The following is a 27,377-nucleotide window of genomic DNA, read 5'->3' on the forward strand; positions in this document are numbered from 1 at the left end:
ACTTTTTGATTATAGTGTACAATCGAAGTTCTTCTTAACATGTTCGTCTTACCCCCATTTTATTTATACTTTCAATGAATATTCCAGCTTTTTATCACTATTTGTTCTAGAGTTATAAATTTTCAAACGACTGACAGAACTTATGGCTATACTAGATAGGAACGGTTTTTAGGCTAAATTTACTCTTTTTGTCGATAGATGGCATGTAATATTTACCTTTTAGATCGTAAATTCTTGATCGTTCGTCCCCATTGAGATACTTATGATTGTTCCCTGTAACCATTTCCATCAATGTTCATGGGATAATTCAAGAACTGCAGTGAAGTTTGAAGAAATCCTATTTCTGAAGGACGTGTAAGAATTTTCAAATTATGGTACAGTGGTAACATAATTAGAATTATTAGAATGAAAAATCACATCAAAATAATCAGTTCAGAGAGCAGACCAATCAATTGAACGTATTCCTAATTGCTATTCAGAAAGTATAGTTCCCCCACGTAAACATACCACAACACTCTGATTAGCATTGAGGGGAACGAATTGCGGAGTAGAATTTTTGGCGACAAATTCTATCACAAAACCATGCTTACATTTACACCAGGCGCATTGCAACGATGTACGCATGAGCACTACACGCGCCGTACCGGTGTTGTTATGCTACCATGCCAACCGCACGAATGCAAGGAAGAGAAAGGAATAGTAATGTTAAGGATAATTCATAGAAGGGTGACTTCGATGATGAATCACCATAGCGATCAGATAAATAGTTGAAGAAAAGATTTCAACGAGACCACAGTCGTCGGAACACGGTGTGATTGTTTTTAAGTGGAAGAAAAATTTCTTACTGTTAGTACAGAGGTTTGTTTTCGGATTATTTTCAATTTTTACTGAACCAGCAGACACTAATATTTCGAACAGACCAACGGTCGTTTGATCACGATGGACGATCAACCGAAAGCGGAAGGGGAAGCAGACAAAAAGATTGTACACGTTTATCCTTTGGTTAAGGTATGGTTGCTTGTAGTTTTTTTTTGTCCTCTTACACAATTCTTTCATTAGTAAATAAATTGCACGCTCAAAAATATACTTATGCTTCAAAACACCTCTCCTTGCTGATATCTACTGGACCAGTTTTCCGATATGAATGACGATATCCGAGCCGAGGCGATAGAACTGAGCATTACAGCTTGTGAGAAATACGCACAAAACTACGAGGTAAAATCCCTATATCCCTCTTGTGTTCTCCTTTCCAACCACTATCGATCAAATTCAAATGTGTTCGAATTTTTCACCGGATCCCATGGATTCATGGCTACTTCCGCGCATCAAATTGCATAACAAAACAGCATGCAGCGAAGGCGATCAAGGATCTGATGGACAAAAAGTTTGGCACCTATTGGCATGTGGTCGTCGGAGAAGGATTCGGATACGAGGTGTCCTACGAAACTAAGAATATCTTGTATTTGTTTTTTGGCGGAAATTTGGCAATTGTTTTGTGGAAGTGTTCGTAGACTATTGGAGGTCGGTGATGAACATGGATTGTGTCTCTGGAAAGTTATTGCTGAAATAAAACGAATTATTTTTGTGTAAATAGAGAATATTGGTTTTTTCCGTCTGTAAAATATTTTTAGGACTGTTAGAGGTCAGAGGTGGAAATGGATCCCTAAAATATTGTCATTCATGTGAAGATAATCTAGAATTTTATTTTTGGTATCCATTTCAAATGATGTACATATGTGCAACTTGTGATTTTTTCGTGGTGTTTTTGTTCTTCGACGATGAGTACAACAAAGTGAAAGAGTGCAAGATTTTTGCATATTTTGTTGAAGTTATCGGATGATTTACTGCAATGTATATAATTTTTGTTTCTCACTTCCTGCAATGCTGTTCTATTCAAATCTGGAACAGCGTCATTTTCAGGCAGTGTAAATATGTATGAGTATCGAGGTCAACCAATACTAAACTAAGGCCGTCTGAAAGCGAGGTCCTACAAATGCGTTGATTTTATCGCACTGCTTTATTTTTCGTTCGGTTTTAATATGTACTAATGAAGTAGCAACTTACATTGTAAATCACTTAATATGCACAAATTATTCTTAATATTATTATTTTCTGGATAAATTGGAGGTCGTACAATAGCTTTATAAGTGATGAATTTCAAACAAAGAATCAACATAACGTTCTATTTTCAAATAAGGTAAACCATTAAGTGAAAAACTTCCATTCAGTACCCGTAGTAGATCCCAACTATGATGTAAACGCTTTGAGGATGGCTTTAAAAATGCAAACTTATTCATCATAGATCACCCAAGATTAGTATTGATAATAAATGAACACATCAATTCATCCGTCGTTCACACATCTTGTCTCATCGCATCGAAAATTGATCCTTTTATCGATATTCTCATCTCTTTTTTGAATATTCGGAAGGAGGTTTGTTGTTAACCCATTATTTGAATATATTTTTATGATCCCGAATAGATTAAACAAATTGGTTTTAAAGGGTGTTACGATCAAAATTTGGTGGATTTAAACTTGAAGAATTTCTATTAACCATGTATTTACAATCCTGAATATAGTAGCCTTCATGTGGGCTTTGCATTTGCTCTACAGTTATCAAAATGGCGTCCTAGTAAGCGGAGCAATGCATCAACATTTTGCTCACCGATAATGAAAATCTAAACTGCTCGCACGTGTTTCACGTATTCCAGTCACGTATCAAATTTCACAAGCGGGGAGCGACCTACTTAAGCCGCTATAGCCAAACTAGTACCGTTAACCGGGACACCTTGCTCGATCGAGAAATTTTCACTCACCAGAATCGGTACCAGTGTGGTACCCACGAGGGGTGCCAATACTTTTTTCCTCGGTGTATTTTTCATACCTAGCTATGTCTTGAGAAGGTGATTGTTCAATAGACAGCGCGTTGACCGTGTTTGGTGGCACGCAAGGCGGAGCAACATCTCGTCAGCCTGCTCATGAGGTACGATAGAGCATGTTTGGGATACGTGGTGGAACAAGACCCACAATAGGTGCAGATGATGTCCGAGACCGATATTGGTTTGATTTTTTTTCAATAGTCGTGGAATGCTGTGGCTCATACTATCAGACACAGGAAGAAATAACAAAAAAAAAAGAAGTCCGTCTCTCATCGAGGAAGATGACTCAGCATATTCTCGCTTTTCTGGGTCTTGGTATTACTCCGCGATTGGTGCAACAAAAACTATTCTCGATACCAGTACTGAGGTATGAACGCCGATGCCGATGGGGGTTCTCCACGTACTGGGTACTGGGTAGCTCACTTCCGGGGCCGGAATAGGTTTGCTTCAATAGTCACGAGTGAAATGCTCTGCTGCATACATCAAAACGACGAAAAAAATTTAGAAATAAGAGAAGTCACCTAATCAAAACGTTTATATCTTGTCTTTCTTGATTCTTTATTTTAATGTCCTATTCCTATCATCTTGCACTTTTGTTCCTACGGCACACATTTCCCATCATTTACTACAATCTGGTATATATCCCTAGCAAAGAATGAATCTGACAAGCTGCTGAAATAATTCGTAAGGAAGTTCGTTACATCCTGTTTAGATCTGAATTTCCTATTCCTCATACGATTGAGGATAGACCTGAACAAGTGGTAATCATTTGGGCTTAGTGGTTTTCGAAAAAAAAACTGCGAGCGAGGAGTACTTTTGTACACGTTTGCCTTTGTGCAGATCGGAAAATGCTTCCCTAACATCCCTAACTCGTACTTCTAACATCAGGAACCTGAGAACATCGTCATTTCAGATACTAGCGGCGAATGAATTTTCAAATTTAAAGCCTCTATAGTATAAAAAGTAAAAGTTGAAGTATTACATGGCATTTGTTCAAAGGCAAATATATTGAATTCAATTGAATTTTAAAATTGTTTCATTAAATCAATAATTTAATCAATACAAACAAATCATTACTATATCATAGATATAATCCATCCATTTTTTTTATTTATAATGATGCTACATCCCATTGAGAGATCATATCTTCTACACAACGTTTTACCGATAAACGCGATCCATGACAGAAGATATCCAACACCAGGTGGCAACAATTCTTCCCAAGTCTTGCTCCACCTGATCCAACCACCGCGCTCGCTGAGCTTCACTTCTTGTCCCCATCGAATTCGATGTGAACACCATCTTTGCGGGACTGCTGTTCGATAATAAAGGGTGTGTCACATCAAATTGCATCACGGAAAAAACGCTGTAGAAATTCGCCCAGTAGACCGATCCTTTTGAAAATTTTAGATAGTAAAATAAAAACTATCAAACAACTTTTGGCATTTTCTTTTTATTCATACTTCGAGCCCAAGCCCGTATGCTCGCACCTTCCTCTTTACCCCGTCCATAAGGTTCTGTACAACGTCAGGTTGTAGTTTTTTTTGAACAGAAATCCATTTTCTCTTGAAGTCCGCCTCCGATTTGACAACTTTTGGGTTCTTCCGGAGGGCCTGCTTCATAATCGCCCAATATTTCTCTATTGGGCGAAGCTCCGGCGCGTTGGGCGGGTTCATTTCCTTTGGCACGAAAGTGACCCCGTTGGCTTCGTACCACTCCAACACGTCCTTTGAATAGTGGCACGAAGCGAGATCCGGCCAGAAGATGGTCGGGCCCTCGTGCTGCTTCAATAGTGGTAGTAAGCGCTTCTGTAGGCACTCCTTAAGGTAAACCTGCCCGTTTACCGTGCCGGTCATCCCGAAGAGGGCGCTCCGCTTTCCGCAAGAGCAGATCGCTTGCCACACCATGTACTTTTTGGCAAACTTGGATAGTTTCTGCTTGCGAATCTCCTCCGGAACGCTGAATTTGTCCTCTGCGGAGAAGAACAACAGGCCCGGCAGCTGACGAAAGTCCGCTTTGACGTAGGTTTCGTCGTCCATTACTAGGCAATGCGGCTCCGTCAGCATTTCGGTGTACAGCTTCCGGGCTCGCGTCTTTCCCACCATGTTTTGCCTTTCGTCGCGGTTAGGAGCCTTCTGAACCTTGTATGTACGCAGGCCCTCCCGCTGCTTGGTCCGCTGGACGAATGAACTTGACAAATTCAGCTTATTGGCGACATCCCGGACCGAACTTCTCGGATCACGTCTAAACTGCTTAACTACGCGCTTGTGATCTTTTTCACTGACGGAGCATCCATTTTTGCCGTTCTTCACCTTCCGGTCGATGGTTAAGTTCTCGAAGTATCGTTTTAGTACTCTGCTGACCGTGGATTGGACGATTCCCAGCATCTTACCGATGTCCTGATGTGACAACTCCGGATTTTCGAAATGAGTGCACAGGATTAATTCACGACGCTCTTTTTCGTTCGACATTTTTCCAAATTTACGAAAAATTGACAGTGAAGCATGGCCAATGTGATCTATACACTCTTATCTGATTATAAGCGAAAGCTGAAGATATAATTCCTAAAAACTAAATTTCTACAGCGTTTTTTCCGTGATGCAATTTGATGTGACACACCCTTTATTCCAACATGTAAGAGCCTGCACGTCCTCTTCAAGCATTGCTCATGCTTCGTGTTCGTAGAGGGCCATCGGTCGTATAAGAAATTGGTACATGGTACTTCGTATGGGGTCGGAGTTCATTGGACCTGGATTTGTGACGTCCATGGTACATAACACGACTTCCGTTGACTATGCGTCTTCGATTACAACGCTACAACTAGAAGAAATTCTGTGACGATCAACCCCTTTTGATAGCATGTATTTAGCCTTAGACACATAGATACCAAGCCCAATCAGCCCTGCTTCGTGTTTCAATCGGGTATACAAACATGTGCCGTGGAAATAACAATTAGTATATACGAAAACATTGTAATAACATATGTATGTAGTCTACATTTGATTGACGAAATAAATAAATAAATAAATAAATTCGCATCCTACAAACCGTCGTAACCGTCGTAATCATATATTCTAGCAATTATATCCACGTCATCGACTAAGCAGATAAACTGACTGGATTTCGCTTCTGTTCGTCAAGATGCCTCCTTTTTTGTTCCTGCACTTTTCGGCCCGCGGCACAAAGCTCATGTGCGAGGCGGTTAATCTCGTGGAGAACTTCCTTAGTGGTCTGAATCGATGTTAGCGCCACGAGATTCTGACGCCGACGACATTCGAGAAGTGCCGACTGTCGATCAAAACGTGGTCAATTTGTGTTTCTGTTTGCTGAGGTGATCGTCCAGGTATAACGGTAGTGGAGGCTGTGCTGGAAGAAGGTACTACGTATGGCCATGTTCTTGGAGGCAGCAAAGTCGATGAGTCTTAGGGCGTTTTCGTTGGTTCGCGGATGGGCGCTGAACCTACCAATTTCTGGTCTGAACTCCTCCTCTTGGCCGACCTGAGCGTTCAAATCACTGATGACGATTTTGATGTCGTGTTTTGGGTAGCGATCGTATTCACGCCTTAGCCGCTAGCTTACAAACTCGAAAAATGAGTTCTTCTTTATCGTCAGTGGTGCTAGCTAGATCGGGGCTGAGGAGGTTGATAATGCTGATGTTGAAGAAGTGGCAATTTGGTACATTTTACACTTTTTCTTTTATAAAGGCGAAAATGCAAGCTAGGCCGTTGAAATTGTGAATGGTGTTAATGGTGCCGATACTGGAACAGTGGAATACGTGCAATTAATTTTTTAATTTTTAGTTATTTAAAAAAAATAAGTGCAATATACTGAATTCAGATCCCTGCAGTCAGACAATGGACCGTTTGAAGCTAACGATTGTCCAGAAACGTCCAGAAATGGCCAACAGAAGAGGTGTGTCGCTTCACCAGGATAACGCAATGCCACACAACCAACTCCGGGAGCTTGATTGGGATGTTTTAATGCATCCACCATATAGTCCGAACCTGCCACCAAACGATTACCACCTTTTTCTCGTAAACTTTCTGAGTGATAAGAAATTGGGATCAAGTGAAGATTGTAAAAATCTATTACCAGAGTTTATCTCCAATAAGGACCAAGACTTCGATGAGAGAGGCATTATGAAACTATATTTAGAATTGCAACAAATTTTACAAGAAAACGGTACATATTTGACCCAAATTGGACAATCCGAAGCATATTACTTTTATTCCAACCAAACAGTTAGAACAGCTTCGAATACCTCAACATCGCTTATACAAATAAAGCAATCTTTGAATTTTAATGTTTCCCGGAAGACAATTCGTCAAGAATAAAACAAAATTTGCTATATACCATAACAAGAAGTTCTTCAATGTAAGACTTTTTACTTTTTTTACTTTCAACTTGGTTAGGTTATCTTCCGCGACGTAAAAATGTTTAATTTGAATGGTCCTGATGGTTTCAACGAGTATTGGCGTGATTCAAGGAAGGAGAAACAGTATTTTTCAACCAGGCTCGTGCATGCTTCGGCCGGGATTCTGTGCAACCGGGGAACTCAAGATAGCTTCCACATCCACAGTTGGTGATTTGGCAATTTCGGGGACAAGGGAAAACCGTTCTGCAGAATTTGGTAAATAGTATGCAAAAACGAGTTTTCCCAGGTTATTAACCGAAATGGCATGGTTACCAATTATTGACATGTAAATCTCCCGATTGTTTTTATTTTTTCATAGAATTTTGAAATGGTCTTATAATAACTGGACAGCTGAACTTATCATATTTAAGCCCAATAAGTAAACAAACGACTCTTTTGAGCGAAATTGACGTTAAATATACTTTATTTTAAACATTCAACAATGTATGAAAATATCTTGTTGAAATTCTAACTGTTTGTGTTACAATGAATATTTTCAAGGTTGATGAGTTGGACAGAATGTGCCAACCCAACATGTATTTAAAAAAAAATAGATCGAAACGAAGAAGATAGCATTTTGGTGTCAAGGAATCGTAAACCATAGAAGACGGTGAATCGGAGGAATTGTTCGATCAGAATCCATGCGAAATCAATGTTAGGAAAAAATGTTTCGAAAATGGCATGAAATAGCAAAAAATTACAACAAGCTACCGCTACTGATGAGCAATATTTTGAATGATTCATTTGTTTTATTCTTACAATAAAGTTGTATTTTCGTTAGAAAAACATCGAGAACTTAGCGAACAAAAATGTAGTGGCTACTCAAATTATCTACTCTGATAAATGATTAAGTCGACCGGTATAAAGACGAAGGACGCGATAAATTTGTAATTTTCCGTAAAATATATGCACATTTTGCAGACATTGTGTAGGTTATCTACTCATGATAAAATGACAAAACAAACGATACACAAAGCAAGTGACGCACAAGTCAAAATGTATCGTCAACCTACAATTAAAAATTTTAAAAACAGTCATTAGCTCAAGTGAAGTATAAAATTAAAACAAATGCAATGAATCTTGATGATTGAGAAGTTATCAAATTGGTGGAACGATTTCATCCATCAAACAGAATCCTCTATCGCGTCTATCCTGTATATCGCAGCCAACATAACATAACATAAGGCACCTTCAAAAGTTTTGGGCTTTCGAAGAAAAGATAAATAGTGAAATCACGATCTTTTCAAGTTAGTATATCAGTGTTGATGTATTAGTCGTATTAACAAATTGGTCCTACCATTCGTGGGTTTCGCATGACCCACGACGACTTTCGTTTGTGCCGTTACAATTGATTGTCGTCAACTATATGCTTCAAATTGTCAGCATCAAAATAACTTACTTGGTCTAAAACATTACACGATCAAGAAAATAGCATTCTGTAGATGTTTAAATATATTTATATAATGAACAGTATTTTTTCTGCTTCTTCAATATCGTAAAATACTTCTATAGAAACACAAAAATTTGGCACATTCGGCAATCTTTCTCACGATTGAGTTACTGTGTAGGATAAAATACTTTATTTCGTCATTAGATGTAATTACTGTACGGGTTTTGTAACATTGGACCTATAGTATAGTGGTTTCGATTACGAAACATTGAACAAATTATTGCATTCATTATTGTATTGCCTCCGCCAGAATAACTCCGACGCAGTTCGTAGTTCAGGACTGCTGAAAATGCGTTATCAGGATTTTGGTCGACATTGCTAAATTGTACGCACAGCCGCGTACTTTTTCCATGTTGAGTTTAATGCTATCCGATAGAACCGCCATCTGCTGTCCTTCCTCGACGAGAGATCGTTGCAGACGGGTGCATTCCGTTTGGATCAAGTTGGTGTTGTAGTTTAGCTGCTTCATGGCGCTCCGAAGCGTCTCCTCGTGCAAAGTGGCCGGGAAGATGGCAGTAAGTTCAACGACGGCGATTCGTATCCTCTCGGCACATGGCACAAATGCACCCGTTTTCGAGAGATCTTGCATTGTGGCGAAAAGTTCCTTGATTCGTCTGGCCACAAGATCGGTTCGTTTTTTAACCTCTTCGAACTGGGGCAATTTGGAGACCATATTGTTTCCGGTCTGTGCATTCGAATCCGAACTTGCGTTTGTGGAGGTTACGATTGTGCCGGTGGTGGAATTGCTTACGTTATTTGCATTCGCAAGCGAAGCCATCGAGTACAGACTTTGCGTAATCGGGGGACGATTTTCCTCTCGGGGTTGTTGCCTTGCTTCGTACATACTCACTGGGCGTTTGCAATATTGTCGACCATCGGAAGCCGTCGGCTCGGAATCCTCCTGTTCACCAGGGCATTGATCGGGGCCGTCAATCCGTCTGGAAGAATGTGTATTTAACCGTTAGTAGAAGTTTATTTAGACACAAGGCGGCACTTACAGTTGCACTTCGTACTCCTTGGAATCTACGTGGGACTTTAGATGGCTGTTTTCTCTTGTAAGCTTCTGCACTAGAACGCGCAACTCTTGAATCGTTGACTCTTGGTGTTGCAGCTGCTGCCGGAGGGTTTCGACATCGACGTTCGAGACGATACTCGGGGGCGACTTGTTTACGAGTGCCTTCAGCGATTATTATTTGTGTTTGATATATGGTTATTGATTGAGATAGTTGTTGTTGGGCGGTTCAATGTTTTCAACAGTCGTGATTATAAGATGGGTGAATGCGGGAGTGATACGAGTTATGGAAAGACAGTTAGTGAGATGTTAGCAGTATGTATATTCTTTGGATGGCATTTCACAGATAAAGTTATGAAGAGGTTATTTTTTCTCTAGAAGATAATGATTAACATATTAGATCTTACACTAAACTAGCGAAGTGTCATGCAAACCTAGTCTTCCGAACCTTGTATTGGACATTCACAACACTAGGATGTTAATTATGTTAGTAAAGCAATATGATATATTTTGAAGTTTTAGTGTAGGAGTCGCTAACTGCTATTTTGAAACATATTTGTTGTAAAAATCTTCTTCTTCTTCTTTGTTTTAAGAGGCTTTAAACTTTGTATTGTAGCTGTCGTCACTTTTGGACTATTTATTTTTAAAGCAGCATTTGACTTTATGATTGATTAACGATAATACAATCAGTAATCTTTGTTTATTTGTTGAGTGTAGTCGTTGAATTCGCATGTTAAAATGTGTATTTGCTGGTTTTTTCCACAGCAATTTCACTGAAACTAAACCTTTGAGTAGTAAACGCGGTGAGATCCTTTCTACCTTACAAATCTGCAGGTGCAGATGGGATTTTTCCAGCCCTGATTCAAAATGGAGAATCAAAACTAATTCCACCTATTATCGAGAATTTTAAGGCAAGTCTGATACTAGAGCACATTTCTTCGATATGGAGACTTGTTGAAGTAGTTTTCATTCCAAAAGCGGGAAAACGTGACAAATCACTCCCAAAGACATTCAGACCAATTAGTTTATCATTAATATTGCTGAAAAATACGGAAAAAGTATTATATGAATACATAAAGTCTGTATTCATGTCCAAATGCCCATTACCTAAATACCAGTTTGCCTACCAATCAGGCAAATCCACAGTAACAGCGCTACATACGCTTGTAACAAAAATTGAAAAATCTCTCTCGTCAAAAGAAACCGCTCTATGCGCGTTTCTTGACATCGAAGGCGCCTTTGATAATGCTTCTTATCTATCAATGGCACAAACTACGAGAAAAAGACACTTCGATAACTGCATAGTCCAATGGATTCTGGGCATACTCACACATAGACGAATCACCTCTGAGATGGACGAATCGTAGACATCTGTGATTGCAACGAAAGGTTGTCCACAAGGAAGAGTTCTATCACCTCTCCTTTGGTCACATGTAGTTGACGACCTTCTGATAAGTTTAGAGGTAAAAGGATTCGAGGTTGTGGGCTTTGCCGATGATCTAGTTATAATGGTACGTGGCAAGTTCGACGACGTTTTATCGAACAGAATGTAGATGGCCTTAAACTTTACACAATCTTGGTGTATCACAGAAGGTCTGAAACACCCATTATGACTTTCACCAAAAAGAAAAAAACTGCATTTGCAGTCTTTACATCTTGGGGGAGAGAAAACAAAAAGCAGCGCTTCAGTGAAATATCTAGGTGTTATTTTAGATGCCAAACTAAAGTGGAACGCGCACTTAGATTCAATAATCAGCAAGACTAACTCAACCCTATGAGAATGCTCTAAACTAATAGGAAGAACATGAGGCCTCAAACCAAAAATGGCTATGTGGGTCTACACTGCAATTGTGCGACTTCAACAAGCTATTCTGGAGCCCAAGGAAATTTGGTCTGCGTCGACGATCAGTATTATAAATTTCTTTAAGACAAACTTTTGGCCAGGCGCGAAATATACAAGAAACTTTCCCTAATCGGCAGTTTTCACCGCAAGAAACATATTTCAACATGTTGCAACTTGCTTGGAAGCATGCCGTAGAAGTGGTTCTATAGTTATGACACAGAGTGTTTTATAGAGGTTAATCGTCTGATTCTCTTCGAGTATTGTTTAGAGTAGCAAATTGCGTTTTTCAGCCAACCAATCTCTAAAGCCTACAAAATAAAGCTTAACTGATTCGAGAGCGAGATGATTATCATCGTATACACCGTAACAAATATATTTTGTCAAAAACCAAAATCTTAATATTGTTAGGAAGAAGTAAGAAATGAACTTCAGTTTTCAGTATTTTATTGAATTAATTTTTGAATTAATCCTCTCTTACACCTTTCCACTCTTTATATAGGATGGTTGAGGTTGGAATACATGAAGCTAGACCCAGAATCTTCAACTAACAACTAGTACAAAGGATGAATGAATTTGGTTTGTTCGCTTCGCGAAAAAGTTTGAAGGGAACTTTCACCGGCCCCCAAATAGTGAAGCTCATCATCATACCTAACCAGGAGACTGGCCACGTGCACCATTTACCAGGCATCTCCAACCAAGTTTGCTTCCCATACTTTTGCAATTCCTCTGTCATTTTTTATCTGTCCATGCGACAAAAAATCCATGGAATCCCAGATCATCTACGCTCCAATGTTATTCCGTCGATATTTTCGGAAAAATATGGGAAAGTTAGATCTGAAATTTTCTTTACATAAACCGGTCCACTTGCTTCGTCATCTTCACTGGAAATTCCAGTGCCTCTTCTAAACTCAGAGATCCTTGTTCCGTGTATGTCGCTGAACTGGGTGCTGTGCTCTAGGGATCATTGAAACACTGCCCATCGATCATTATTTTATTTTTTCAGACAGTCTCAGCTCAATAGAGGCAATCCGCTCATTGAAAGTTGATGAACACTCATCTTATTTCCTAACAAGAATAAGACAACTATTGGGTGTTTTGGTCGAAAAATTATTCAAGATTACCTTAGCATGGATCCCCTCTCAATGCTCGATTCCGGGGAATGAGAAAGCGGACTCGCTAGCTAAGGTGGGCGCATCACCAGGCACACTTTTTGAACGGCAAATTGCTTATAATGAATTGTTCCACATTTCTCGTCAGCACATTCGTAATGGCGGGTTTACATTAGGGAGATCTATAGCTATAGATGAATTTATTCACGTGAAAATAGGTGTAAACGGGTGCGAATAAATATGATACACTTATTCGAGGTATATATAACATGAATAAATTCAGCATATGTAAACGCTTGTGAATTTCTCACTGGTGAGAAATCACTAAAGTTGGATGCAGTTCTACTTTAGGTGAATAAATTCACCGAAAATATGAATATATTCATTATAGAAGTTCACGCTAGTCTAAACGGTTGATGCGATTTCTATAAATCTCATCATATTCTTCACATGAATATATCCCTAGTCTAAACCCACCCTAAGTTGGCAGCGCATGTAGAGTGAAGATGAGTTCGATCGTTGGTTACACACGATTATCCCTAAGGTTTCAACGAGTGCATGGTTCAAGGGATTGAATGTAGGTCGTGATGTCATTCGCGTGATATCTCGTCTTATGGCCAATCACTACAACCTAAACGCGCAAAGTTATCACATTGGGCTCGCAGCAATCAATCTTTGTGATTGTGGCGATGGCTTCCACGACATCGAGCATATTGTCTGGTCGTGTATCCGGTTCCATGCTGCTCGCTCTCAGCTCTCTAGAGCACTGAGAGCACAAGACAGACAATCGGATTTCCCCGTCCGGGATATCTTAGGTAGCCGTGATCCTGATTTTCTGCTTCATCTATACCTGTTTCTCAGAAACGCCGATGTCAACGTTTCATGATGCTTCCTTCGTTGTATCCCTGTTTCATATCCCTCCTACCCGATCTATAAACTTTTACTTAGTCGCGGCAATACATACACTAGGGTGCCAATGAATGTATGGGAAAAATCGACCCTAAAATTTCAAAAAGTTACCCTATACAAAATGTTCACCCCCTCGAAAAAACACCCTATGCCAAATTCCAGCTCAATCGAACTTAGAGGGGAGTGGCGCAAAGCGGTCAAAGTTGAGTTTTTTGAAAATCGAAAAATCGCCCAAGGAGGAGTAAAGGAAATCGGGGTTTTCGAAAAAAAAATTTTGATGCCAAATGACTTAAAATGGCATGAAACGGTGAGATCTAGTGTCATCTCAAAAAATTTTAAAAATAGACCCTGTTATAGAAATCGAATCGATAAGAATTTTGCTCGTTAGCTCTATTTTACTATTGTAGATACCCAGAAAGTCGATAACATCGACCGAGTGAAAGGTATAGGTGAAATGGGTATAATTTTCCGATTTGGTTTGCGTCCCTGATCTTTGGGAAACTTTTCAGAAACGTTTAAATGAAGTAAAACTCTAAATATATTTCTAAAAAATATTTCAACATGAAAACTATGTTTTATCGATACAGGAACCATTAAACTATCCATCTACCAGATCGTGAACATCAGTGGTCAGATAATGTGAAAGCCATGACCAAAACAAAAGTGCATGAGACTATCACTCACTGACAATTTCCGGGAAGACCTATAGATTTTCTATGGAACTCGCTGTTGCGCGTAATCCGCACCGCGGATCATCCGCTCGCGGATAATCGAGGTTCCACTGTATATGCAATCGCAACTCATGAAATTCGAGCTCTGTAAGTAATTATCTCGAATTACAAAATACGAAATTTTGCTCGGTGTGATAGTGATAGTGACTGTATCGACTTCTCGATTCGTTCCCATCAGGGACGTGTTGGGAACTCGCAACGCCTGCTGGAGGCAACTCTCTGTTGAGACGAAACTTTGGGCCTTATCACGAACGTTACTTCACGGTGTAAACGAAATGAATTGCATAAAATTTGTATGCACTTCATATCGTTTCCACCGTGATTAGGCCCTTCATTTCCGCATTCTTCACCTCATTAGTCCCGCTATAATTTTAGGAGTCTTTTTTATGCTTTGTTATAGAAACTTTCAGCATCTTGGGCATGTTCATCCTTGATCTCCCAACTAAACGTAGTATTAAGATGCTAGTTTAAACAAAGAAAGCTAATGCGGTTGACTGAATGAATTGAATTTTCTTAATTTTAATTTTGGAAGGAAGCGATTGCCTTCTTCAATGTTGGGAAAAATTGTAACAGAGTTACTGTTTGTGACATTTGCTGAATAACAAGTTTATCTGCACTCCAGATTGTTTGTAGGAATAAGATTCACTCTTTCGAGTCCCAATCTTGCTCGTTAGTAAGGTTGGTTGGACTCCGGGACGTTTATTCTTTGAACTATCGTTAACACATTTGTTCAGTTTTTTGATAACCGTTTTACATTGAAGACTATTATGCTCGTATCTTTGCTTTTTGTCACTTACGAAAACCTTCGCAATCAGCTTTGTAGAAGTTATTGTTTCGAGAAATTGTGCAATATAAATTTATCACACGTTGAATTGTTGGTTGTTGGTTGCACAACAACCGATTGCACTCTGTCAAAATTGAGGAATGTTTTAATAAAAATATCTTGGAACATATACAACTGTTGTGTATTTAGCTAGTGTACAAACATTATTTTTGGAATTTGCAATGGTTTGTTTATCAATACAGGGATTACTTAATATGCATAGCGATCGGAATCAAGAACAGCAATCGTTGTTAATTTCTACAACTTCTCAAAGTATTCGTTGACATGCGTGTTATTAATGTATTAAGCTAAAAAAATATCACAAACGTACGATGAATCCACACCATATTAGAGGCATAATTTGAAAGATACAGCTATTCTACTATTCCAAATTTTGTGTATGAAGCACTGTTTCCTTTCCTGAATGCAAACAATCCGACAAAAACCATCCCTTATCCAAAGCTATTGTTATGGTTTAGTACCGCTTTTTGACGCATTAGAAATTTTACCTGCTGAGCCACCGGGGCTAGCGCCGCATAATCATCATCCGAAGCAACGGCATCGTACAGTGGCTCGTCGTCCGAAAGGTTAGAATCTCGGGCTGCGGCATTCTTCAGCTGACTCAAACTAGCCGGCAGTGGTGAGTCGATTGGGCGCAGATTGGCCATATTCTGCCTGCGGCGGGCATCGATCAGTACATCGCTGATCAATCCGGAGAACTCCTGTTGGCTGAAACGGGCCAACTTTTGGCGACCCTGCGAACCAAACATGAGTAATAATAGTAACACTAATGTATTATTCCATACAAATAATAATTACCTGATTTCTCGTAGCACTTAAATGTGGATTCGTTGGCAGGAAGGGGACCGCTCCAATTTCCGGATTCAGGGAACTGGTTGCCCAAATGGCTTCGGTTTCTCGGCGATCGACTTCGTCATACAGATCCATCACTAGCTCTTCAAACATACGGTTCGGAACTAGCTGCAGTTTGCCTCGAGCGATTTTGAGTTGTTCGCTTATCTCTTTCCTCGATTGGTCTGGGATGAGAAGATGCTGGCCAGACTGAAATAAAATGAAGAAAATCAATAAATGCTATCCCCTGCAATATTCACTCCTGTATTTAAAACATACCGAATGGTCCGGTTTCTTGCCGACGAGAAAATAACTCAATCTGTCAGTCACTTCGTACATAGCCTCTACGAGCCGTTCGGCGATTGCCATTTGCTTGCACGCCTGTGCTACATCCAAGGGCGTGTTACCCTGCGAATCTAAAGTGTTCATGTCCGCTCCGTAAACCAACAGCAATTCCATCTGCGAGAGTTGTCCCGACCGGACAGCAACGTGCAAGGGCGTGGATCCCTTCTCATCGTGAAAATAATTCGGATCTGCCCCTTGGACTAGCAATCTCAGGCTTGTCTCCAAATTGGCGGACCTCACGCTTGCGTGTAGTTGCTTGCTGAGTTCCACCTCTAAATTTCCCGGACTCACAGCATCTTCCAAGCTTGGTTTCAAAACGTACGATAAATTCACATGTTTAGCGCGAATAAAGTCCGCTTTAGTGGGATGCAGAGGATCCTTTGGCGATGGTTTCCGTTTAAGGTTTTTCGGCGCTACCGAGTCCAGTAAAAGATGCTCCCAAACGCTATTCGCTCCGTGGATATTCAGTTGATTGACGTAAGCTAACACCGACGGAGACCAGGTGCCCTGGCGTAAAGATTTAACCTGGGAAATGTGGCGGCCGAGACTGCGATGAATCGAGCAACAATCAGCACACAGCAAAATGCCACGGTTTATCGAGGCCCAGGAGGGATCTAAAGAGGTAAAGAAAACAAAATAGGTAATATTCTCGTTCCTTCCCACTCTATCAACTTGTTTACGTTTTCATTCATAACTCGAATGCGTAAAACTTTGATCTACCATCTAACGAAATTAAAATCGCGAAGCAACAAGTCCATAAATAAACTTGTGGGTGTGTGAATGAGTAGACTCCCGTGACCCTTATTTGCGTGCAAGCAGTGCAACAGCAAATGGAAAAAAAAAACTACAACCTATCTTCGATTGACTCACCTGAGCCGCCGCAGTCGCCACAGATTTCCGTCTGGATTCGTGACTTGGTCCGAGACATTTTCTGCTTGCTGTTACTGCGATTCAAACAGGTTAACGCTAGTTCATGCTTTGAAGCAATTTTTGCGGATTTTTCTGGAAATACTTGGTGAATTGTAGAAACGTTACGGATCAAAACAAATCAATGTTCGGTCCTAAATCGCCATCTTTTATTTTGGTTCTGGTCTTTCTTCTTTTGGTCTTTTATGTGCGTTTTCTGACAACTGGAGATTGATTTCGGTGCCGCTCAAGATTTGTTTAAATAAGTGGGAACTTCACCATTCAAAATAGTTTCGCTTCAACATTATGATTCTTTTTCGAATTTTATTTGATCTGTTCTGTAATTTAGAGTTTACTTCATGAATGACTAGCTCATTCAGCAGGGTCGTTACCCCAACGCTCACTGTCAACTACTTGACGTCAGTTGGGAGCTGAGGGGAATTCCCTCTTGCGTTATACACACGTCCACAATGGTTAGGGTCCTCAACCACGTTCTAACTTCACCTCAAAGGCTGACATAGTCCCTTTTTCCACCAAACTATATGGGGCGAGGCTTGGTAACCCCTTTCGAGTTCGATTACGATGTAAGAAAAAGATTGTATAGAAGAATATTTATTTTATTATAAGTGTTTGGTATGTGTATTTACTCCTTATTCTCCATCTTCAAATGGCACTAACGTTCCTAGAGGAACTTCGCCGTCTCAACGTAGTATTACTTGCGTCATTTTTATTAGTACTTAGTTGAGATATATATGCCAAATAACACGCCTTGAATGCATTCTGAGTGGCAAGCTCTAGAATACGCATGATCACAGTGCAAGTCGGAGGAAATTTCTTTGACGAAAAATTCCCCCGACCAGAACGGGAATCGAACCCGAACACCCGGCATGTTAGTTATGACGCTAACCACTCGGCCAAGGGAGCACTCCTTATTTTCCTACTTCCTCTTTACTATTCTATCCTACTTGTGACGTCACATTTTTATGTAATACTTGCGCAATTTTGAGCAATGTGGTTCGGGTTCGGCGGATTTCCCTTGTTGGTTTCTGGGTTAGCCTTTTCCATCCACGTGTGTGCGGTGTTTGGTGGTGATGTTCTCTAACTTTTGTCTATTCGTCCGCCATGTGCTAGATTAAGCGTAATAAGAAAAAAAAGGTCCACTGTGCAGACCTACACAGTTCAGGTTATAATATACCAACCATTGCTCATTAACCAAATGCTCATTATGTGCTTTTCTTACCTTTTTCTCTTCCTATCTATTTTTCTTTAACTTTCAGGTTTGTACTTCGGTCGGTTACATTGGTAAGTATAATTTGGTTTTTCTTTTTTTCTGTTTTCAGGTATCTGGAGCTAATGGTTCCCGGAATAAATCGCCACAGAAAACGACTGCAACAGAAACCACCGCTTATAAAATGTGTAGTAGGCTATAAATATTGTGGCGCGGTATTGTATTTCAAAACAAGAATTAACCGGGCAAACGTATCGCCCCAGGCAAACGTAACGCCCCGGGCAGACGTATACCGTCCGACGCTCGCTAGAGCTCGGTCGGACATTGCTAAAGGATCGTATCCTATGTTTCAAACTAACCGGGCAATCAGTGGATCCCAGGTTTGCGTGCGAGACACCGCCGCTTCCGACGGCGGGTCGGCGGTGGACTCGGATTGCGTCATCTTGGCGGCATGGGCCGCCTCGATTCCTTATCCTCGCCAAATGGGGACTTCGTCCCCATTACATTGTCCTCAGAATAAATTTCGAAAAACGAGAACAAGAGAATAAATTTATAATAGAAATGTGAGGCACATGATGTTTTTCCCGCGCCAAATATTTCTAGCCTACTACACTTTTTCTAAGCGGTTGTTTCTGTTGCAGTTGTTTACTGTGGCGATTTATTCCGGTCACCGGAGCTAATATGGTCACGTCTAAGGTAAGTATTTTCTTTTCAACAATACACAAAACATAATTTCCACAGCTATTACACCTAGAACAAAACTTCTTCTATTAAACTAAGTACTACAAAAAAGACAAAGAGATATTACAATTTAAACTAGACACGACGCGCACTACTACTCCTGATTCTAGCTCTAGGCGGAAAGACCGGATATCGCAATCTGCCGAGATCGTCTCTTTATTGGAATCCGCAGGAAAACCCCAACTCCGACAATCGGGTTTTGACACATGCTGATGGTTGGGAACCCTGCTCATAAAGCATTGTGAGTGAACACACGAAAGCTAGAAGAAACAATAGCTCAAACCAGTTGATCTTTTCGTAGCCAATGAGCAGGGGTCTGACATGCTGATGAGTTTTTATTTATTTACAGTATGGTGTGAGGTCTCTGTAGTGTGTCTATAGTGTTTATTTGGAATATTATGAAACCGAACGGTTACAGTTCTTGATTTATTTTCGTTTCTTTTGGTTTTTAAATACATTGAACACAGTTTCTTGTTGTAGCGAATGAAAATCGTCTGAAGAGAAATTCCAAGATGTAGACGATACATCGAGAAATCATTGGGGATAAATATAAAAAAATAATATTAGGGACTGTCCACATACCACGTGGACAGAAAAAGCACGATTTTAGACTTCTCTCTTCCCCTCCGTGGACAAGTGTGGACATTTCTTATACATTTCAAATTTTAATTTATTTATTTTTTCTATTTTGTTTTTTTTTGAAAAACAAGAAAATTGAAGAGTTGTTTCCGAAGCATGACTGGATAGTTGACGTAGGATTACTCTAAGATATTTGTTGTATGTTGATTTTGAATATTTTCGAACAAGATATGATGATATTCAAAAAATGAAGTAGTCACGGGTCAAGGTTATGTTACTTGTAATGTTTCAGGGGTATGTCTTGCGTCACATTAGGGAGAAACAGGGTCTAAAATTCATATATTTTTTGCGTTATGTCATTGGTGCACAATGCCATAGTTGGGATTTGTTACATTTTTTTATCTCTTTACCATTACCCGGGAATTTCATTGTGTCACTCTTTAATTTCCTCCTGTCGTAAACTATATATTTTCTTACTTCAGAAAATCAACCCCTCGAGCCAACAATAATCCAGAGAATGAGTCGAGTTTGTTGCGCACGTATCAAACATGCAAGATACGCTCTCAGTATAACTGCTCTATCCCAATTTTCCTTTCTATCGTGGAGAGGGAATACAAAGCTATTCAGCAGTTGAGCCAAAGCTGTGCAACAGATAATTCGCTTCAACGAAATTCCAATGAATTGGAAAAACTAGAATTTCCGATGACTTTTTGTTCTTCCAAAATGTATAAATAATGCTATCTCCCACACCTCCGGACTTCATTTATGTTATTTTCGGCTAGATTTTGTGCGTGAAAAATTTTATAACGGTTTTTGACAATAAGTACACATCCAGCATCCCAAAATTGCTCAGTCATTTCGTTATGAATTTACGAAATGGTCTGCAGGGAATTGATTCACACTCGTTTGCCCGAAGCTCTCGTTCTACCAGCATCCCAAGATCAGAAAAGTCGAGAAGGAAACTTTCTCTTAACTCACGTTAGTCGATAGTCAACAAATGCTAAAGTAAGTGTAATTTATCGACTAATTGTTTGATGGAAACTTATAACACAGAGTTCCTTTCCAATACCACCGGACATAGAGACATAGAGACATAGAGTTTCTTCGAGAGAAGACCGGCTTTGAGTGTAGTTGAAGGTTTCTGTCAACTTTCCCATGATTTTTCCGTTCAAAATTGTTGTACATTATTTGTCTTTTCATTACCCGCCACGATTTACAACAAAAACGACAAACGGAAGCTGGATGGAAATCCGCAGCTAAGAAAACAACGTAGAGCATTTTTAACATCACGATACTAACAGTCTGTGGTGATGTCTTCACCCTGGCATCCTGGTGGAATGAAATGGAAAAAAATCGATCGCTTACAATTTATGTGCGTTACTTACAAAATCTAGATTTCAATGAAGAAGATCAACCCCTCACCGTGGACAGTTTCGTAACCCCTACCTCCCCTAAAGTTGTCCACGTGGTATGTGGACAGCCCCTTACGAACAATTAAACATAAGTCCAATGAAAGAATTTGTGATTCAACTAACGATTGTTCGGAATGGTAGGGTTTAGAAAACCCCGCGCAGCGCAATACAACTGCGAGAATCACCGCATCATGGAATAACGGGTGGCAACTAAAATTTTGGATTTTTTTTCGAGGCCTCTATGCAGAGATGCCAGGTGATTTTTTCAAATGTCTTCACATGGTACGAAAAAATGTCTTCAAATGTCTTCACAATCATATCGAAGGAAAATAAAATTCATAACTTTCTTCTGAACAAAGTTTGATAGCTTACTCATAGTTTATTCTAATTTTCATTGTTATATAGCTATATGATAATTGACGTGATATACCATTGATTGAGTGAATATCGCTTCAGTTCTTCCACAAAAACGGAACTTTAATAATCGGAACAATCGGAACTGCCCACACCATCATGACGAGAGACCTACACCCAAACTAGCGTTGGCAGAAAGCATTTCATCTTTGGCAGAAATGATACCATTTCGTGTGCTGGAGAGTCAAATGCGCAAATAATGAGCTGTTTTAAAAGCTTAAAAATGGTTTATATGTATGCGAGCAGACATGTCTTTATGTTGAATATATCTTTCTCTGTCTGTTCCGTGTATTTGGCAAACCATACGAAAAGCTGTCATATGCTTTCATTTAAATGTGTCTCCTGTTTCGGGGAGTATTTGGGAGTAGAACATTTTCTGTTATTTTTTAGCTCACTTAATGTAATAAATTGGGATGCCATAATATGTACTTAAAATTACATTTGGGTGTAGGACACACGCCGTACATGAAACGCAAGGTTCACGGGATAACCAAGGCTACAACGCTACAACGGCAACAAGGCTGGACGGATCCAAACTGATACTTCGCGGCACGCAGGTCAGGAGTTCGCGTTTTCTGACGAGAAACTCTTCGTCTGACAACAGCCGCACAATGTCAATGTTTGTGTTGCAACTCTATTCATACATTGTTGAATGCTTAAATATGATGATATCAGCTGTCCAGTTTCTGTAAGACCATTTCAAAATCAAAATATTATCAATGAAAAAATGAAAACGATCGGCTGATTTATATGTTAATAATTGGCAACCTTGCCATTTCGGCTAATAAACTGGAAAATTCGCGTTGGAATACTTTTTGCCAAATTCTGTTGAACGGATTTCTCGATATTTTTCTATGTTTCCGAAATTGCGACCTTGAGCTTTTCATTCGTGGTGTACCATTTTCTCTCAGTGTAGATTCTGCATACAGGGATCCCCCTAACAGCATTCAAGTTTGGAGAGCGAGCCGGCCAGTCCCAAAAATTAAGTTTTTGGTCCTTAATCCATTGCTTAGCTTCCTTGCTGGTATGAATAGTAGCATTGTTTTGCTGGAATATGAATTTTTGAATTTTTTTCAGAACATGTTTGTAATCCTTGAATGATGTGAAAGCTATCTTGAGCTTTCCGTTTGCACAGAATTTCTCCCAAACCATACACGAGCCTCCAAAAAAATACCTGGTTGAATACTGTTCCTTCTTCCGTAAATCACGCCAGTACTCGTTGAAACCAGGGGCTGTCCACATACCACGTAGACAACTTTAGGGGGGGTAGGGGTTACGAAAATGTCCACGATTGTCCACGGTGAGGGGGATAGGGGTATAGTCAATGTCCACGTGGATACGTGAAATAAATATTTGAGAAAAAACAATCACATCTATATTTAAAAATCAACGAAATCTATTTTTCATTTTCAAGAATTTTCAAACTTTCCTATCATGCTTGTTCTGCGTATTTGACAATAAAAAGTTTGAGCTGCCTGATGTTTTTTTTTCAAATACTTGTTAGTGTGAACACAATGGTAGAATTCGTGGTTTTTGAAGATACTTAAAATGAAATTGCTACGGAAGTAAATAATCTAGCAATTTGGTGTCAGAGAACTAATCATAAAGCAGCAGGTTGATCAAGAGCTTCCCGATAAGATACCAAATATCCTATGTAAAGTGTTGGAAAGAAAAAAAGTAAACAGCATTACGCAAAACACTTTTTCATAATTTTTTGTTTTTGAAAATGAACGTATTTCTTACAATGGAAAGGATGTAATCAAGCCATTGTTTGTATTCATTTTCGAATTTATTTCATTTCAAAATAAATGTATTCATTTTCGAATTTATTTCATTTCAAAATAAATCATGCAAAATGCATACTCTAGTTGCAAATCATGACTATGTACCAAAATTGTATAAAAATGTCAAAATAATGATAATCTTTATATAGATACACAGTTGCATATTAACCCTTTGCGGTCGTATTCAATTTGGACATGGGTGCCATACTGGTCGGAATTATTTTTACTTGAAAGAGCAGTGATGACTAATTTGTATGATAATGAAAGATAAACAAGATATTTTTAATTCGTTGTGAACTTTAGATGTGTATCTACTGAATAATGTGTTTTAAAATGCTGTTTTTATATTAAATATATAAATATAATATATTCTAAAACTCGTCACTTCTTTACAAAATCAACAACAAATTTCGCACGAATTATAACAAGTTTATTATTCGTAGGCCATCCTTAGTTTCCAATCAATGCAAACAACGTATTCGGCCAAGCTTCGGCATGTGGAAATTTGAATCGCGCTTCACGCGGAGGCTTCGTTTGAGCTCAACAAAACTCGCATACTGCCCATTCTTCGTGCGATCAATCTACATAAGTTATCGATTGGGGTGAGAACTGGTAAAAAAGCAGGGTAGTCCAGAATCGAAGCCCCAGTCCTATAAACCATGTAAAGGACTTCCGACTTTAATGAAATGATGCTTTATTCCGTTGGAATAACACGGTGGTTTCGGTGCAAATACGGCAGCGAATGATTCAAGAATACTTCCTTAAACTCCTATTGATATTCTTTGTTTTAAAGAGGCTTTAAACTTTTCAGTTCATTCACCTCTGAATCCTTGAACTCTTAATTTTTTTATTCGCGTGAGTGGAAAAGTCATTTGAAACAGTCCCTTCTGAGAAATAAAATCTTATATTAAATAAATTTGAAATGGAATAAGGGTGCAATCGAGGTGTTTACTTAGTAATTTTTAATAAAAAATATTCAGGAATGTCCACGTGGATAACAGGGGGATGGGGTCTGGTCAATGTCCACGCTTGTCCACGGAGGGGGAGGGGGGAGTCTAAAATCGTGATTTTTGTATCCACGTGGTATGTGGACAGCCCCCCATCAGAACCATCCAAATTGAACTTTTTTCGTCAGTGAAGCTAACCTATACATTGAAGAACATTTCGTTATGGAATATAGCAAAATGTATTTATTCGGAAACATTTTTTGTCATAACATACCTTGTCCCACTGTCGGTTCATGTGAGCTTTGGCGAAAATCAGACGGCTTCCGATGTGAGATGGTGTAAGATGAAAAGCTTTAACCTTTTAAGCCCTCTTCATGTGAGGATTTTTTTACCAAAACATGACGAAATGTCACCCGAGTAGCTGTTTCCCGCTTATCCCTTCGATTTACGTGGAGCTCTATCCTTCTTACCGTATCCTTGAGGAAATGTCAAATAATTAAGCGCTACTTGATGGGATCGACCAAACCGACGAGCAAATTCTATAATACCAACATTTTTTGGTGAGATGCATTGGTTTGTCTTTCTTCTCTCTCCGTGGGGACTTTTCCTTTCGGAATCTTCCAGATTTATTGATCAAAACAACTAAAACAACGGAAAATGTAACTGGTCTTATAGAAACACTTGATAAATACAAAATTATTAGTTTACGCTCAGCGCTTGCACACACACATATGAAAATCAATGTATGGTAGTCACCAATACCTACACACTAGAATATAAATTTAAGCATTGTTTGTTTACAATGACACAAAGCAGCAAGTTCATCACCTGGTCTTCTAGAAGTTAGACAGAGTGTAGAGCATTCCGCCGTGGTAAATAATACATGGTCCGCTCTGACTGCATACTATTATGGGGTTTCGTTGATCAATCATAACAACTTCGATCCGTTATTCCCGCTAAATGCATGATTTTTCCAATCTGATGTGGGGTGTAGCTAGTTAGTTTTTTTTTTACAATTATCATACGTTAAGGTGAAGGTGGAAGCTAGCCACAAATGGCTGCCACAATGGCGCTCATTTCTTTCATCTCCCTCCCTTACCCCTCGCCCGAAAATCAATAATAATGGGAAACAGTGTGAAGAAAATGATCGTTTGCACACAATTCCCACCAAGTAATATTAACCAAAATCTAATCACCAAATATTAAATTTTCATCTGCCGTCGCAATGTATAGTGGAAAACGTAGTAAAACTCGAGCTAGTACTCTGAAAGTTAACTTTTCATCTTTCAATCTTCGGCAATGGTTTTGTTTGTATTGGTGAAAACATCTTTATTTTTTCGACTTTGATGCCAGACAACATCATCGAAACAGCTATAATCACTCAATAAAATGTTATTCCTGAGTCATAGAGTTTCATGTCATGGAAATCAATAGAAAAAAATTGTGTTGATATCAATACAATTATAATTTTTACGTTTAATGGGTCTATAATGTAAGCAACTTTAACATTGAGTAAGAAAATTGTATTGCAGAGCTCGGAACACTTCCACGGATGCCTATGCTTTCAGAAACAGTAAACGGAAAAGAATTACATTAAAAAAAATGCCTCGGTCAAGGAAGAGAAGGGTTAAAGCTCTCCAACGTGAATATATGAAAACTCTACTATCAACGAAGGAAAATATTAAGAAATTATCAACATCGAGTTACTGCGCGGAAGAACTTGTTAATACAAAAAGAGCCCCAATTCGCATGTGTTATTAATTTGCTCATGTTACGCTCGCGTATAACCAGAATTTTACTTCATATGCAAATGCACCTTCTATATATATATATATATATATATATATATATATATATATATATATATATATATATATATATATATATATATATATATATATATATATATATATATATATATATATATATATATATATATATATATATATATATATATATATATATCGATATATATATATATATATATATATATATATATATATATATATATATATATATATATATATATATATATATATATATTTATATTTGCAATTGTTTATCGGAACACATCGTTCATACATTTTACTTCAGTATTGAATTGTTATTTTTTTCAAATGTATTCTAAGACTCGTGTTAGTGAAGCGTCACACAGTCTGATAAGTGAATTTATCTATTTACGTGTGCTTTGCTCTTCTCTCACAAACACTATTACCCCATTTTTACACGTGGGTTTACCTACACTATTACAATGGCTAGCTTCCTCCTTCACCTTAATGTAGTAGTCAATGGAGTAGCTAACATTTCTGGGAACATAATTGAACGAAAAAAAAATGTTTCGAAAATTACAAAGCACTAAACTTCATGTTCGTCTCTCTCGAAATCATTAAACTGTCACATAGTACACAACAGTGTTTGCGTGGCTCACATACATCGAGCACGTTTTACATTCAACCTCATTTAAGTGACTCGAAGCAGTTTTTGTCCAATGTTTAACTGCTGGATAATCGAAACAGTGCTGGACGCACGCACTGATTTTCATTATTTTGTCGACACTTTTGACAATCGGCTAGAGCCTAGTGCATTTTTGGCATCAACATTAGTGGAACGGAATCGATGACACCAAAATTCTTCGTGACTGACTGTTACGATATAAAAAACCATAAACCTTATTCTTATTTACAGCTGTCTGACATGCGTATTCGTTAAATGACTAATACCTAATCAGGCGATCAGAAATTATTTTACGATCGATTTGAATAATTGATTCTTTTTTTTATTACTTAAGTTTTAAACTATGAAATTCACTAACTTCTAACGATTGATTCTTAAACGAAAAAATACAAGTCGGGACGTTCTTACGATATTGACAAAAACTCAATTTTAAAGGATGTGTAGCTGAATCGTTCCACCCTTCTGAAATTGTTTCAGTTGTTCGCCTATTGCTATTATAGTATCAACCATGCCACAGTTGATTCTATTTTCTATTCAGTAGATAC

At 38.8% G+C, this 27,377-nt stretch overlaps 2 protein-coding genes across 3 annotated transcripts; one reads left to right on the forward strand and one right to left on the reverse strand.

The window, feature by feature from the left end:
• Positions 1-754: 754 nt before the first annotated feature.
• Positions 755-4,423, forward strand: LOC129769095 (dynein axonemal light chain 4). Its single transcript, XM_055771120.1, has 4 exons — positions 755-858; positions 919-1,008; positions 1,132-1,215; positions 1,347-4,423. The coding sequence occupies exons 2-4, from the start codon at positions 940-942 to the stop codon at positions 1,509-1,511; spliced, it is 318 nt and encodes a 105-aa protein (XP_055627095.1). The 5' UTR covers positions 755-858; positions 919-939; the 3' UTR covers positions 1,512-4,423.
• A 4,099-nt stretch (positions 4,424-8,522) lies between these two features.
• On the reverse strand, positions 8,523-17,453 carry LOC129767697 (ARF GTPase-activating protein Git). Of its 2 annotated transcripts, none has more exons than XM_055768854.1 (6): positions 17,238-17,453; positions 16,302-16,981; positions 15,990-16,232; positions 15,680-15,925; positions 9,742-9,905; positions 8,523-9,681 (listed from the first exon to the last, which is right to left on the reverse strand). In XM_055768854.1, the coding sequence occupies exons 1-6, from the start codon at positions 17,293-17,295 to the stop codon at positions 9,018-9,020; spliced, it is 2,055 nt and encodes a 684-aa protein (XP_055624829.1). In that variant the 5' UTR covers positions 17,296-17,453; the 3' UTR covers positions 8,523-9,017. The 2 variants fall into 2 exon arrangements, with proteins under 2 accessions (XP_055624829.1, XP_055624828.1); XM_055768853.1 differs by having other exon boundaries at positions 8,525-9,681; positions 9,742-9,920.
• Positions 17,454-27,377: the final 9,924 nt, after the last annotated feature.

Source organism: Toxorhynchites rutilus, chromosome 2 (genome assembly GCF_029784135.1).
Source record: "Toxorhynchites rutilus septentrionalis strain SRP chromosome 2, ASM2978413v1, whole genome shotgun sequence".
Classification (NCBI taxonomy): domain Eukaryota; kingdom Metazoa; phylum Arthropoda; class Insecta; order Diptera; family Culicidae; genus Toxorhynchites; species Toxorhynchites rutilus.

What these genes read in the sequence shown, in the direction of transcription:
- LOC129769095 (XM_055771120.1), top strand. Translation starts at nt 940, where the DNA reads ATGGACGATCAACCGAAAGCGGAAGGGGAAGCAGACAAAAAGATTGTA. An exon ending in ACGTTTATCCTTTGGTTAAG is followed by an intron (nt 1,009 to 1,131) that starts GTATGGTTGCTT and finishes CTACTGGACCAG; the next exon opens with TTTTCCGATATGAATGACGA. An exon ending in AATACGCACAAAACTACGAG is followed by an intron (nt 1,216 to 1,346) that starts GTAAAATCCCTA and finishes ATAACAAAACAG; the next exon opens with CATGCAGCGAAGGCGATCAA.
- LOC129767697 (XM_055768853.1), bottom strand. Translation starts at nt 17,295, where the DNA reads ATGTCTCGGACCAAGTCACGAATCCAGACGGAAATCTGTGGCGACTGC. An exon ending in TAAGTGCTACGAGAAATCAG is followed by an intron (nt 15,926 to 15,989) that starts GTAATTATTATT and finishes TTTGGTTCGCAG; the next exon opens with GGTCGCCAAAAGTTGGCCCG. An exon ending in TAGCCCCGGTGGCTCAGCAG is followed by an intron (nt 9,921 to 15,679) that starts GTAAAATTTCTA and finishes TAATCGCTGAAG; the next exon opens with GCACTCGTAAACAAGTCGCC.